The 15,415-nt window shown below is 43.0% G+C and overlaps 1 protein-coding gene across 1 annotated transcript; it reads right to left on the reverse strand.

Moving 5' to 3' along the window:
* Window positions 1–602: 602 nt before the first annotated feature.
* On the reverse strand, window positions 603–14,143 carry CDC6 (cell division cycle 6). The gene is made up of 12 exons (XM_004764603.3): window positions 13,753–14,143; window positions 12,446–12,630; window positions 10,541–10,822; window positions 10,217–10,416; window positions 9,586–9,761; window positions 9,075–9,181; window positions 8,490–8,629; window positions 6,545–6,645; window positions 5,331–5,395; window positions 2,736–2,938; window positions 1,951–2,091; window positions 603–1,646 (listed from the first exon to the last, which is right to left on the reverse strand). Exons 2-12 carry the CDS (start codon window positions 12,615–12,617, stop codon window positions 1,557–1,559), a joined length of 1,677 nt encoding a protein of 558 aa, XP_004764660.1. The 5' UTR covers window positions 12,618–12,630; window positions 13,753–14,143; the 3' UTR covers window positions 603–1,556.
* Between the last annotated feature and the right edge of the window lie 1,272 nt (window positions 14,144–15,415).

A 15,415-nucleotide genomic window follows, 5' to 3' on the forward strand; every position in this document is an offset into this window, starting at 1 on the left:
GTAGCCCCAGACACTCTTGGGCTTCTAGGTATGGACTGTTTTCCACTCAAAAGTGACCCTCAGGGGGAGTGAGTGCTCTTAGTCAAGGTGACAGGGTGAGAACATTCAGACTCAGACCTTGGACTAGGCTGCAGACTCTGCTCTGCCACACCCACTGGAGGGTGGTGTCCATTTCAGAGGGCTCTCTCTGTGTGTCCTTCTATCCCATACCATCTGCTGCGGTCCAGATCACATTGCAAGGATACAGTGGGCAGCATGAATGAAACAGTGGCCAACAGATCATTTGTACAATATCAAGTTCCTAAACTCAAGACACGTCAGAGAGGCCAGAGCTCAGGGAGCGGCACAGACTTGGCCACTGGCTCTCGGACATTTCCTATCACACATGGTTTGCACTCCAAGCATCTGCTTGAGTCCTAAAAGTATAGCTATCTCCCCAAAGGATCAGACTTAAGTTTTCTTCCACTTCCCTCAAAACTACCCCAACCCCACTGCCTGCACATTCAAGGCTGTTAGTGTTATAATGGTGCCCTCTGGTGTCCCCGCCACAAATTACCATTGAATGCCACTGGAAACCAAACCCAGAAAAGGGGAGACTTGAGTAGCCATATGGATTAATTTATCTATTAAGACTGGAAAAATCTGAGGTTTAGATGAAAAATCCAAACCCAAATGAAGGCATCTGGAAACAAGTGGCTTCATCTGAGGGCAGCTAAGACTGTGGGACAGTCTGGGGGAAATTTTCACATTGTTTGCTGAAAGTTTGAGCTCTCTTGAAATGTGCATGCTTACAAAGACAAAGAATGCAACTTGGAAATAAATATATTCACAGACCGTATAGTTACATTCCCTTTACCACCCCCACAACCTTTGGGAGTGCCCAAGAAACTCAGTGAGTCTTTAAAATGTCGCAATGTGGAAGTATGTGCAACATGAACACAGTATACTCCAAAAAAAAAATAAATTCTTTGATCAAAGTGTCCTCCAGATCTCCATGTAGACTTGCTTATTTCCCTGGAACATCCTTTTTCATTCTTCTTACTCTAGTCCCAAAGTTCTATAAAACACACCAATGTCTGAAGAAACTAGGAGGTAAATGGTCCTCCATATAAGAGGCATAGTCCACCATATAAATCCTATATGCTGTAATACAAGCACACTGGTTAGAGACACACAAGATGTGGATGTAGTGAATATAATTAAAAAGAGTCTACTTGGTGGATTTTTAATGCATAAAAATAAGACCAAAAATTATTACTCTGTGTTAATAATATTCATCAACATACAGATTAAAATTTATCAGTTTCCCATTAAAAAAGGTCGTATTTCGGGGCACCTGGATAGCTCAGTCAGAAGAGCATGCAACTTTTGTTTGAGCCCCATGCTGGGTGTAGAGATTATTTAAGAGAAAATAAAATGAAAAAAAGAAAAATAAAAAAAAAAGGTCATATTAGTTTTCAGGCCTGAATGGATAAAGTACTAAAATGAAGATTCCAGAGCTCTCTAAATGCCAGTGGGATACTTCTGGGTAGCATATTAGTAGAAAAGAAAAGAATTTAAGGCAATCCAGTAGCTAAGATATTTCCAATTAAAGCTTTGTCTTTTAGAGCATGCTCTACTTCTTGCTCCTCAATCTTCAAAGACACCTGGAAAGAAGAGAAAAAGACTTTTCACGTGGAGAACTCACAAAAGCCAAGTTTGTATTATGTAAACTTCTATCATGTTGAACTTTCGTCCCAAGAGGCAAGCAAGTTAAATACTGCTTTTTCAATAGCCTGCAGAAAAGACCTCCTTCATTCCAGTCCCATCCTCAACAGATCTTGAACTCTATCTAACAAAAAACAAATTGTTGACCTAACTGTGGTCATGCTTAAATCTTTAACAAAAACAGATAATCTCTCCAAAACAGGACAATTAAAAAAGCATTATCAAAGAGGCAGTTAGTTGTACCTTTGTGAAGCGGGTTTCCTTGTTCTTCTTTAATCCTAAAATGCCCCTGGCTTCCAAGAGCCCTGAAAGTGACAAACACTCTGACTGGTCCACAGCTGCCACCTGCTGTTTACGACAGACGTTACTATAGGCTTCATATAACTGGGAGAAACAAGGGAGAATACAAAAGTTGTTTAAAACTTCTATCTCTTGTAACCTTGTAGACTTTTTTTTTTTTTTTAAAGATTTTATTTATTTATTTGACAGAGATTACAAGTAGGCAGAGAGGCAGGTTGGGCGGGGGGGGGGGGGTAGGGAAGCAGGCTCCCCACTGAGCAGACAGCCCAATGTGGGGGCTAGATCTTGGGACCCTGGGGTCATGACCTGAGCCAAACGCAGAAGCTTTAACCCACCGAGCTACCCACGCGCCCCAACCTTGTAGACTCTTAAAAATGTGAATTTGCGTTTGTAAAAGTTATCTGAATACAACAATTTCCCCTCTTCTCAATAAAACCATTGAAGGATTCTGTAGATATTGCCAAAACCTAAGGCAGGAGAGGAGCTTTATGTATTTCACAGGGAGAGGTAGAAATGAAGGGGAGGAGATGAATAGGAAATTCTCAACCACAACCCAAGGGAAATAAAATCAGTTGCCTTTTATATGGGACCGACATTTATTCTTACTGTTAAAAACCACTTTTAATTCCTATCAGCTGGAGCATAATAATAGGCCCTTTGGACAATATCTGCTCCACAAAGCATTCTTGTCTCCACCCCAGCTCCATCTGCTGGGATTCTCCACTCACCTTCCCCAGAGTGACCTCTTTGATTTTCAGCTGCCGGGTCAAGAGCAGCAAAGAGCAGACCAAGATCTTCTGCTGAAGAGGGAAGGAATCTTGTGTTCCTTCTTTGCTCAAACTCATTCTGTTACCATCAACTTCTGAGATGACTTGGGATATGTGAATAAGACCAACCTGCTTGGGAACCAGTGACTCAGAGGGTGATTTGCCTAAAAAGTAAATAAATCAGGCTTCATTAGATTTTTTTAAGTATTGTGTACATCAAGACAGATGATGCTAAGTCTTAGTTGAAGGCGATTCAAACGCAGTCATGTGGTGCCAAAGCAGAGGTTCCAACTCTGTAACTAGAAGCCAAAGGATGGGAGACAGTGCTATCTATCTTCAGAAAGATGATGACTTGGAAAATAGGGTTATCCTTTTTCTGGGCAGAATGGTAGGCTATTTTGTCCTGTAGAATGCAATTTAATGTCAGAGAGACAAAATCCACCTCATGAAAGAAGGAGGACTAGACAGAGGACTACTGTATTCTGCCTTGGAAATTCTCAGTATCTTGAAAAGTACAGAACCTTGAAGCAAAGAGGAGTGTGCCTGGTCATCAAGAAAGGAAAAAAAGTGAAATGAGTGACTAACGTGGACAGAAAAGTGAATCCTACATAAGTCCTCTAGATAGCTTCTCCAGATGACCTTTGAGGTTCGGTTCACTTGCCTAAGACATCCACAACAGAGCAACACTTGAGAAAATGTCACTGGATATCTTAGCAGATAGCACCATCTCAGAGGCCGGAGGCTGGGGAACTGCCAGCTAAGATGCCTAGGACTATGGCCTCATTGTTTGGAGATGCATGAATTGCAAGACAGAGGAGGGATTTGCTCGGTAACAACTTTTGCCTCAATTACTTCCTCAGACCTTGAGCAGTTGCCCCAAAGCAATCTGCTTCTATTTCATTACCATAACCAGGATGCTGCAAAGAACTAATGGGATTAGGAAAACTAGAGACCACTGACCACCGATCTTAAAGCTGAAAGGAATTTCCTTCTTGCTCCCTACCCAAAACAAACCCAACTAGTAATCATCTATTCAGCTTTTGTTTGAATAGCTTCAAAGCTAGGGAACCTGCCTATGTGTCAAGGAAGCCCAGTTAGTGCTATGTATTAGAAAGTGCCATCCTGGGGTGCCTGGGTGGCTCGGTCAGTTAAGGGTCTACTCTTCATTTGGGCTCAGGGTTGTGAGATTAAGCCCTGAAGTGTGGAGCCTGCCTAAGATTCTCTCTCTCTTCCTCTGCTTCCCCCCACTGGTGGACTCCCTCTCTCCCCTTCTCTTAAAAAAAAAAAAAGTGTCTTCTTGTATTTAATTGAAGTCAGACTCCGTATAGCTTTCTAGAACCATCCAAATCTAATAACACATACCAGAGGTCAAAAGATAGGAATTAGGTTAGTCTAATAATTTATGCCAGAAACTTACAACCTCCTTTAGGTACATGTGTGCCAGCTGCGCTCACAGGAACACTGACAACCCTAAATGTCACTGGTAGGAGAAACGGGAATAATCTGAAAAGTTAAAGAGAAACGAGTATCTCATCTTTACACTGGTATATATTACCTACCATCAGCCTAAGCAGTCAGTTTGGCTGCTTCTGAAATATTTTTATTAATTTTCTTTCAACAAATTGATAAGAAAGAAAAGAAAGGAAGGTAGAAAGAAAAGAGAGAAAATGTTTTCTGTGGAACTGTAGTCCTAGAAACAATTTTGATAACTCTGAACCTGTGCAGGAGTGAAAGAGGAAAGAAACAATCAAATCAGACTGTCCTGTTTCTAAAGATTAACACTGGATATTAAATACCGAAAAGATATGTAGTTCATGGCCATTTTACATCTGCCATGACTAAGAGAACAAGGCTAACAGAAAGGAAAATCATTTTGTCATTTTTTTTTTAAAGATTTTATTTATTTATCAGAGAGAGAGAGAGGGAGAGCAAGCACAGGCAGACAGAATGGCAGGCAGAGGCAGAGGGAGAAGCAGGCTCCCCGCTGAGCAAGGAGCCGGATGTGGGACTGGATCCCAGGACACCGGGATCATGACCTGAGCCGAAGGCAGCTGCTTAACCAACTGAGCTACCCAGGCGTCCCCATTTTGTCATTTTTTAACAGCCTCCTATAGCAACATCATCTTCGTACATCCACCCTCCTAGACTTGGCTAAAGGCTTACGATATCCCAAGTTGAACCGGATTCTTTCACTGTCTGACTCTTGTTTACTTTCCTCTCACCTATTTCAAGACCTAAAGTGAACTCAACGGAAGAACCCAGAGAGAAGCTGACCAAGCCTTTCTGTCCACAATTTTCATTTTGAGAGCTTAGAAAGAAAACTTACTATGATCCAGCCTTTTATGTAACACCCTGGGGAACTTGTTTCCAGCCTGCATGGACTATAGGACAGAGAGGCCAGACCGAAATAAAGTAGATGAAACTGACAAAAAACACAGACATACAGAAAAGGGTAAATATGGATTTAACTACATTCATTTCGTCTTTCTATCTCTTTTCTCAGAAAAGTTAAGCTTCCAATTATAAAGGAAGACGGGAAAGTGATAAACTACTTACATTCAGACAGCGGTTTGAGGACAGTCTGGCTTTTGACATCCGACTCTACAATTTCAATAGCTCTCCTATAAAAAAAGTATTTCTAAAATTAATTTATGCTGGGCCAAACCAAACAGCACACCAAACCACCAAGCTGAAAAAAGACACGTTTTATAATTTTAAAGCCCCCAAACAAAACTGGGTTATGTCTCAGCTAAAGGGGACTTGGTTGCCTTGAAACAATTCACAGACCTGGGAATCTGAGAAACTTTCAGTACTATATGGTTTCCTCTTATAGATGCCAAGTAGGTCATCATACATTAAGCCAATAATAACATTTTGAAGGAGGAAAAAATGTCATGGACAGCAGAGAGGCTATGTGGGTGGGTGACTGCCTACAGAGAGAGCCAGTACCACCCATACACACTGGACCTAAAAGGGGAGTCCTCAGTTCTATATACATATGATATGTGTAGGCTAAACCACACCAGCCTACATGACCATTGCTCATAGCTACAGTCTTTACTCAAGTAGTTTGCTGACTAGGAGAAACTTTCAAATCCAGGATCATGCCATCTAGCAATAGGAAGAGCTTCCTCTCCCACTGCTGTCTCCAAAGCACTTTGCCCACAGGAAGCCATAAGCCAGACCTGGATCTTTTGCATGGCAGTAGGGGGAGGTTGGACCAGCGGGCCAGCACAGCAAGTATCATTTTAATGGACCCAGTGTCCCTACTGGGAAGGAAGAGATTTCATCAGTCAGCACAGAGGCTTTCCCCAGCAGGAGGGGCAGAGGATGGGAAGTGGGAGAGAGAGGTCTGGAGTACAAGTGTGGGGGACCACCAACCGGAGGAAGGGGTGCTCACAAAAGCAAAGGAAGGAAAAAAAGTCTAAAGGCAAAGATGGTTCAGGTCCATAAATAAACCTGCTTGAGATCAGCTAATGGAAAAGTAAACTGGAGTCTTTTTTAATACAAATGTAATTAACCAATCTATAATCACCACAGGGAGTGCCAGCAACATCTCATTTGTTTCTCCCTCTGTAGGTAATGGACTGATAATGTTTCAGACATTAACACGGTGGAAATGCAGAGCTCCCCACTGAGAAACAAGTCCTCCTTTCTGAGTGTAAAAAGTGGCAGAATGCAGCCTCTTAAGCCACATTCACTTGAGTTACATGAGACAATTAACAGCATTTCTTTTTTTAATAAAAGCAGCCAACAGTGCCATAACTCACCTGCAAACATCTAGCGCCTTTCGAACATCTCCTGAAAGAGCAGAGACTTTTCGGGCACAGAACTGAATTGCAGCATTGTCCAGAACCTGAACTCCGGACACCTTTGGACAAGACATAGGAGATGACAGCATGAACTATAAGATTCCCCCTTTACTGTAATTCAGGTCCCAGACATAAATATTTTCACATTAAGTCTAAACTTGACTGGCCACTCTTTAGGGTCTAAGAGATGACTTTTCTGCTCATAAATAAATGGAAATTTCTTTTTTTCTTTTTTTTTTTTTTTTAAAGATTTTATTTATTTATTTGTTTGACAGAGAGAAATCACAAGTAGATGGAGAGGCAGGCAGAGAGAGAGAGAGGGTGAAGCAGGCTCCCTGCTGAGCAGAGAGCCCGATGCGGGACTTGATCCCAGGACCCTGAGATCATGACCTGAGCCGAAGGCAGCAGCTTAACCCACTGAGCCACCCAGGCGCCCAAAATAAATGGAAATTTCACACATTTAAACATTTTGTAGGCATGTGGTAGAGACTCATGAATGGGGAAAAAAGCAACCAGATATTAGCAAAACTAAACTAAAATCTATTTGGTCATTTTCCTTTTTTTTTTTTTTAAAGATTTTATTTAATTATTTGATAGACAGGTCACAAGTAGGCAGAGAGAGAGAGAGAGGAGGAAGTAGGCTCCCTGCTAAGCGGAGAGCCAGATGCAGGGCTTGAGCCCAGGACCCTGGGATCATGACCCGAGCTGAAGGCAGAGGCTTTAACCCACTGAGCCACCCAGGCAACCCTATTTGGTCATTTTCAAAAGAAAGCTTTTTCACAGGTCCTATTGTTACAGGCCATTATAAAAGTATTGAGGGGCACCTGGCTGGTGCAGTAAGAAGATTTTTTTTTCTTTTTAAAGATTTATTTATTTATTTGACAGACAGAGATCACAAGTAGGCAGAGAGGCAGGCACTGAGAGAGAGGAAGGGAAGCAGGCTCCCTGCTGAGCAGAGAGAGCCTGATTTGGGGCTTGATCGCAGGACCCTGGAAACATGACCTGAGCCGAAGGCAGACATTTTAACCTACTAAGCCACCCAGGCACTCCGACCCTGCGACTCTTGATCTTGCGGTTGTGAGTTTGCGCCCCACCTTGGGTTTGAGATTACTAAAAATAAACTTAAAAAAAAAAATTATTGAGTGATTCCTCTCTTTAAAAAAAGGAAAAAACAAACAAACAAAAAAAGATTTATTTATTTATTTGAGAGCACCTAGTTGTCAAAGGCGGTGGGCAGAGAGGAGCAGAGGGAGAGGGACAAGCCGACTCCTCGCTGAGTGCGGAGCCTGACATGGAGCTCCGTAGGGGGCTGGATCTCAAGGACCTAAGATAGTGACCTGAGCTGAAATCAAGAGTCAGAGGCTTAAACGATTGAGTCACCCAGGTGCCACCCTTCCCCTTTTAAAAGGAGGCTCCCTGTTCATTGTGGAACCCACCGTGGGGCTTGAACTCACAGCTCTTGAGATCAACAGCCAAGCTGAAATTGAGTGGCGTACTCAATTTCAATTTCAAGTGGGTCAGTGACTGACCCACCCAGGTGCCCCTCTTCTCTTATTTTTACTCCAACCCTGAGGCATCCAATAAATGGAGCCTTGGATGGAAATTCATATAAAAATGTTCTCACGTTGGCCCACAGGATCTCCCTGCTGAGGGAAGCAATCAAAGCAAAGAAAAAAAAATTTTTTTTTTAGTAGGCTCTATGTCCAGTGTGGAGCCCAATGTGGGGCATGAACTCACAACCCTAAGACTGAGATCTGAGCTGAGATCAAGTGTCAGATGCTCAACTGACTGACTGAGCCACCCGGGCACCCCTCTAAACAAAAATATTTTAGAAAGACTGTTAGGTTTCCCCACCAGAGGTGATCCAAGGAACACATAATGAGGTACAATGGGTGGCACTTACCAAATCAAGCCGATCCTGCAAGATAGTGGCTATCTGGTTTTTGGTATAAGGTGGGAAGTTCAACAGCCGAGGTTTACATTTTTCTCTAGCTTGAAGCCTCGGCAGAATTCTGTCCGTGAGATCCAGGGTGTTAGCGATACCTGAGGAGAAGGTAAATACTATCAACCATCATGGTCAAATCATCTCAAAGGAAAATTAAACGCTTTGAAAGCTAAATATAATTTCCAGTTATAATCCCGCATTCCAACTGTTGCTTCCCACTTGCCACCCCACCCCCACACTTATTAGGTAAGATGTACGTAGTCATTCGAGAATGCTCTTTCCAAGTTAGGTTTAGAATTGTTCACTGATAAGCAGGACCAGACACTCCAAAAATCAACTGTCTCTGAAATGAAGTATTATCTCAATTCTATTCAGACTTAACAAAGTTGATTTTAGTTAAAAACTACTGTTATTTTATAATAACTTTTTTCATTTTGATAAGAAAGCAGAAAGTTGGCTTAAGATAAAATAGGTGATAAGTAAGATGAAGCGATTAAAAAAAGAATTCTTTAGACCCATCGACATTAGCAATGGAGCACTAACCAATCAGCACCAATCGAGAGTTGCTTAGCCATGGCCATTCGAAGAGTGTGTACAATACATCCTGCCCTTTGCTGTCCAGCTGATCCACCTCGTCCAGCACCAACACACTAAGTATAAAGAGAAACAATTAGTATCTACGTTGACCTCCTTAACTCTCCCATCTGTTAGATCTGGGCCGACTCCAGGTCACATTCCTACAGCTGACACCAGTTTGAAGGTCATCATCTGTCCTTTCTGCAGTCACTGTTACAATGATACCCCCACCATGACACAGAAGTAATATACAGGTTTTTCAAGCGATTAGCCTAAGAACACTTTTTCCAACTTAAAATCAGAATGTGTATTTTTCCTCTCTTCTTTCCCTTTAAGCATATGAAACTATCTGTACAGCCAACACAGGAAATGTTCTTTTCTCATACAAACGGATACATTCAAGAGACTAGAATGTGAGTTTGTGGGCAGCAGACCTTGCAGATTTTCACAGAATAACATGCAGCGAAGCACTACTTACATCATAGGGCCCTTCTCTGCAGTCATATGGTATTCTAGTTTCTTCATCATGTCCTTCCCAGCTGGCCTGGATACTTCTTCCTGACAAATCTCCTGAGCAATAGCTGGGAATACAGCCTGGGCACTCCTCAAGGACATGCAATTCAGCATGATAGTTTTAAAACCTTTCAGTTCCTTCTAGAAAAATGCAAACATGAGAGATATTTTGCCTTCAAATAAAGGTTGTTTGTTTTTTTTTTAAGATTTTATTTATTTGACAGAGAGAGATCACAAGTAGACAGAGAGGCAGGCAGAGAGAGAGGAGGAAGCAGGCTCCTCGTCAAGCAGAGAGCCCAATGTGGGGCTCGATCCCAGGACCCTGGGGTCATGACCTGAGCTGAAGGCAGAGGCTTTAACCCACTGAGCCACCCAGGTGCCCCCAGATAAAGGTTTGATGGAACCTGAAGTATCTTTGAGGAGTTAATAGCATAAGAGAATAAGCTCTATTTTCATTTGGAAAGATTTGGACAAAGAAACTAAAAACATCTTATTTGAGGGGAGACTTCAATCCCCTAAGCACATCCACCTTTCTTAACCCTTCATAACCAAGTGTCATTTTAGCAAGAGCAGCATATTTCAGACTCTCAGTGTACCTTAAGGTCTTGCAGAATTCGGCTTAAGCAGGCAGTTTTTCCAGTTCCAGGAGCACCAGAAAGATAAAGACTTCCAGCGTTTTTCCCACAGATGTGCTCCCTCAGGAAATTCCTGATGACATTCATCTCCTTTTCCCTGGCAGGCAGCCGATCCGGGACAGCTGTATTCAGGACCAGCTTTGCTTGCTGGTAGCAAGTGCCTGTGTCAGATGTGAAAGGACAATTAGATACAACAGAGGTGACCGAGAAGATCCACTGGGTTTCATCTGGAGTCACCAGCCTTGTTTTCAAGGCTGCATTAATGGTTGCCATATAAGAACGAACCTTCTTGCTTGAACAGTCTCACACATGCAGATTCTTTCTCCAGTGGACATCTCTGCTCAGAATTTGTTGTGATCTTTTGATCTTTTCTGCCTGACGAACGGATTTTGTTTTGGTGAGCTCTGGTTTGTTCCTTTTTGCTAGGAGACTTCATTGTCAGCTGATTGTCAAATACCAATCTGCGCCCCTTAGGTGAACGGGAGCAAGGGGGGCCATTCTCTTTCTTGCCTTGCTTTGGTGGAGAACAGGGTGGTAAATGGGGAGTGTTGCACAGATTGTCATCACCTGAAATACATTAAAATCAATACATGGTCATTCATAGTAGAGGACAGTAAAAGGACTTGCAAAGATCTCTGCGTTTCCCAGAAAGAAGCAAGTTTCTTCCTCTCTTCCTTCTTTTATTTATTTGAAAGAAAGAACACAGAGGGGAGAAGGAGAGGGAGAAGCAGGCTCCCAGCTGAGCAGGGAGCCCCATGTGGGGCTCAATACTAGGAGCCTGGGATCATGACCTGAGCAGAGGGCAGACTTTTAACTGACTGAGGCACCCAGGTCCCCCAAAAGGCAAATTTCTATAGTTAAAACCACCAAAACAGACGGCCTCTCCTCAAGAAGCAAACATTGGCCACCAGATGGCACCACTGAATCTTACAACTATTTGGGAGAAAGCAAAGGTTTTTTTTTTTTAATTAAAAAAAAAAATTTTTTTTATTTTTTAAAAGATTTTATTTATTTATTTGACATACAGAGATCACAAGTAGGCAGAGAGGCAGGCAGAGAGAGAGGAGGAAGCAGGTTTCCCACTGAGCAGAGAGCCTGATGCAGGGCTGGATCCCAGGACCCTGAGATCATGACCTGAGCTGAAGGCAGAGGCTTTAACCCACTGAGCCACCCAGGCGCCCCAGCAAAGGGGTTTTTAGTGGGATGAAAATTCTAAGATTGTTCTAAGAGTGTTTTTCTCAATCTTGGACCAAATAATTCTTATTGGAGGCTGTCCTGTCCATTGTAAAATGTTTGGCAGGACACCTGGCCTTTATCCATTATGCCAGTAGCACTCCCTCAGTTGTGATAACCAAAAATGTCTCTGGTACTGCCACATCACCCTTCATTAAAAACGAATGATCTGGGCACCTGGGTGGCTCAGCTGGTTAAGCATCTGCCTTTAGCTCAGGTCATGATCCCAGGTCCTAGGATTGAGTCCCCACTGAGCTCCCTGCTCAGGGGACAGTCTGCTTCTCCCTCTGTCCCTCACCCCTGCTTATTACTATTCTTTCTCTCTCTCATAAAAATAAATAAAATCTTTAAAAACAAAAACAAATGATCTAAAGCAAAAAAGGATTACCAACCAGTGATCTTTTTTTTCTTTTAAAGGATTTTATTTATTTACTTGACAGACAGAAAGATCATAAGTAGGCAGAGAGGCAGGCCTCAAGAGAGGGTGAAGCAGGCTCCCTGCTGAGCAGAGAGCCCAATGCGGGGCTCAATCCCAGGACCCCAAGATCATGACCTGAGCTGAAGGCAGAGGCTTAACCCACTGAGCCACCCATGCGCCCCTACCAACCAGTGTTCTAAAACAAGAACCTGCTTCTCTTAATTTCACCACTAACTAGGTGAAAGCTTCAAAATACTAGATAGCTAACTGCAAAGTCACAATACTGACAACTAAGTTCAAAATTAAGGAACTGAACACCAGAACTGTAAAGCAATTCAGAAGGTAATCTCAACAAGTCGCTTAACTCTGAAGTTCAGTAAATGAACACAGCAATCATTCTGAAAATAACCAAAGTGAACAAAGTGGTCTTAAATGAACTTAGGAAGCTGCTTCAAAGGACGAGGCATCTTATTTTTGAGGAAAGAGAGGTCAATATCTACAAGTCAAAAAGTTGTTCATATATACAATGGATATCTTACCGAGACGTTTTCTGGGGCTTAGAGGCAGAATTTTTACAGAATGGCGTGTGGCCTGGAGATTGGTCAGTTCTAGTTTAGTGTCTCCAGAGATTTTAGCTTTGTCCAATGTCCGAGACACCTTCTTTTTTGGAAAACTGATTGTAGCCTGTGACTGGGATCGGGTTTGAGGCATGATGGGAACACGGCTGGGTACAAAAGAGAGAACAGGACAGCCAGTCAATATCTAAGAGGACAGAAAAATAGCAAACAAGGAATTTATACCAATGATCAACATTTCATAAGTAAATTATAAACATATTTTAGCATTCAGTTCTGCTTCACAGCCAAATCTGAGCAATAATAACAAACACTTGTCTACCTACTATGTGGATGACTGTTGTTATAAGCATTTTCTTTTATTCTTTTTTTTTTTTAAGGAGTCTCTGCACTGAACGTGGGGCTCGAACTCACGACCCCAAGATCATGAGTGGCACACTCTACCAAATGATTCAGGCCCGCACCCCTTAGACACTGAATCATTTAAGTTTTAAGACAACCCTAGAAGTTGGCACTCTTACTATCCTTACTTTACGGATGAGAAAACTCAAGAGGCACAGAGACCCAAAGTCATAGCAAACCAGGTTTTCTGGCTCCAGAGCTCAAGTTCTTAACCACTTGAGTGATGCAATAAGTTTAAAGAAGTTTAATAAAAGTTTAAAAATCTTTTTAAATGCAATAAGTTTAATAAAAGTTTTAAAATATTTTTTAAAAGATTTTATTTATTTATTTGACAGACAGAGAGATCACAAGTAGGCAGAGAGAGAGGAGGAAGCAGGCTCCCCGCTGAGCGGAAAGCCCGATGTGGGGCTGATCCCAGGACTCTGGGATCATGACCTGAGCTGAAGGCAGAAGCTTTAACCCACTGAGCCATCCAGGCGCCCCTAATAAGTTTATCTTAACAGATTTCTACAGTACTTCTAATTCCCTCACTCCAGGCACGGGGTGTGTCTTTATCACCAGCTTAGCCCAGGACCCGACCACATTTACAGTCTTCCCTCCGCCTGGCACTCGGTCCCCACCCCACACCCTCTCAACCCCACCCAGGAACATCTCCCTCCTATAACATTCAGCCCCTTTATTCCACGCACGACTGCCAGCCTATTCCTTTCCCTTACCCCGACCTCAGACCTCCCGCGATCTGAGCTCTTCCCTCACTTCCCCTCGAACCTCAAGGGAGGCTGCGGCCCTAGCCATCGCCCCTCTCCCAACTCCGCTGCCTTCCAGACCCTAAGCAATCATCTGCTCTCCACCCCACAAGGCAGAGTCACCTCAGTGCCTGCTCTTCCTCACGTCTCTCGCACAGGGCTTCAGGGATTCTTCAGTCAAGCTCCCGAATAAACTACACACCAGCAGCAGTAAAGCCAAACCGCGCTCGCGCCAAATCTGCAAAGCCTCAGCTTTACTACCTCCCGCCAAAGGCCGACCAGGCTTCTGATTGGCTGTCGCTACAGCACTGCGCGCCTTGGCCACCGCCCCCTCCTTCGCGTCCAATCCAGTCGGAAGGACCACAACCAATAAGAGAGCCCCAGGTCTCCGAGCCCTGTGAAACCACGCCTACCGAGTAAGAGGGAGTCTACATCCGGGGCCCCACGGAAAGACGCAAGGTTGCAGTGGGAGCGATTCTGGGTAAAGCGAACGAGGATCACCGCAAAGGGCAGCGGGAGATGTAGTCTCAGCTGCACGCAACTCTGTTTCCACGCCCTTCTTTCCATTGAGGGGGCGGAAGTGTGGTTGCCTTTTCTGGCCGAACGTATCCATTTGTATTACCCTAATGGGATACATATTAAGTGAGCTACCATATAACACCTATCATTTGGGAGGCGGTTCTGGGTGCCAGGCAGAATATTAGGCATTATTTACCTAATGTTCAAGCCTGCAAAACACAAAGCCAGCGTGAAGAGGGTTAGAGGTCTCAGCAACTTCCTGGCGGTGGGGAGCCTAGGACCCAGATTTCCTAATACCCAATTTTTTTTTGTCAAGTTCTACACATAAATACACTACCCTTGATCACAGTAGCTCCCTGATTTGTGTTTCAAACGTAAGAAATAGGGGCAGGTCTTTGCTTTTGTTAAAAATAAAAATATTCTGTGCACCTTATCATTAATTCCATTAATCCACACATTGTGGGGAGTTGAGAGAATTATGGCCTCTTAATTTTAAAACCTTGTTTTATGGCTAAACACTAGGGTTTCAGGGCCAGGGAATACTGCTATAGAAGAAGAGGCAAGCTGAGCTTTTAATGAAAAATATAAATTAGAACGGTAATTTACAGGTCAGCCTCCAAAGCTAATAACCTAGCTAAGCCTCAGGTTCCCTCGAAGGCCAAAATCCAATTCTAGGGGATGGCAAGTATTTATCTTTCATCCTTCAGTTTCAAATGAAATAGAACAATGAAGCTGAGAAACAGGAAAACAATGCTATTACAATCACCAGTTAATTGTAGCTAGTTCATACAGGAGCAAATACTGAGTGTTCAAGTGTATGCCAGGCACAGAGCTCAAGTATTCTACTTATTCCACCTCATTCTCACAAGCACTGAATTAAGTTGGTATTATCATTTTGCAAATGAGGAAACTGAAATAGAGGGGTTGACTAAATTTGCCCAAGGTCACACAACCAGCAAGTGGAAGAGCTGGCATTTGAACTTGGGAAGTCTGACAGCAGCTCAAACACTTGACCACTTTAAACATAGGTGGAAGTATTAGAAAGACACAGGTCCTAAATAGGAAGCCTTCTGTACACTTCTAAATAGGAAGAGATAGGGGCTCCTGGCTGGCTCAGTCAGAAGAGCATCCGACTCTTGATCTTGGGGTTGTGTGTTTGAGCATCATATGGAGTATAGAGATCACTTAAATAAGTAAAGCTTTAAAAATAAATAAATAGGAAGAGACATTAAGGGAGCACATTTTGGGAAGGTTCTCTAGGAGCTGA

The sequence above is a fragment of the Mustela putorius genome, unplaced genomic scaffold, assembly GCF_011764305.1.
Source record: "Mustela putorius furo isolate JIRA1106 unplaced genomic scaffold, ASM1176430v1.1 tig00003962_pilon_pilon_pilon, whole genome shotgun sequence".
Classification (NCBI taxonomy): domain Eukaryota; kingdom Metazoa; phylum Chordata; class Mammalia; order Carnivora; family Mustelidae; genus Mustela; species Mustela putorius.

Bases quoted from the DNA above. Each gene is read 5' to 3' on its own strand.
- CDC6 (XM_004764603.3), bottom strand. From the start codon at position 12,617: ATGCCTCAAACCCGATCCCAGTCACAGGCTACAATCAGTTTTCCAAAA. The intron at 10,417-10,540 runs GTTCGTTCTTAT...CATCTGACACAG, and splicing joins GAGACTGTTCAAGCAAGAAG to GCACTTGCTACCAGCAAGCA. The intron at 9,182-9,585 runs GTAAGTAGTGCT...CTTTATACTTAG, and splicing joins GCAGAGAAGGGCCCTATGAT to TGTGTTGGTGCTGGACGAGG.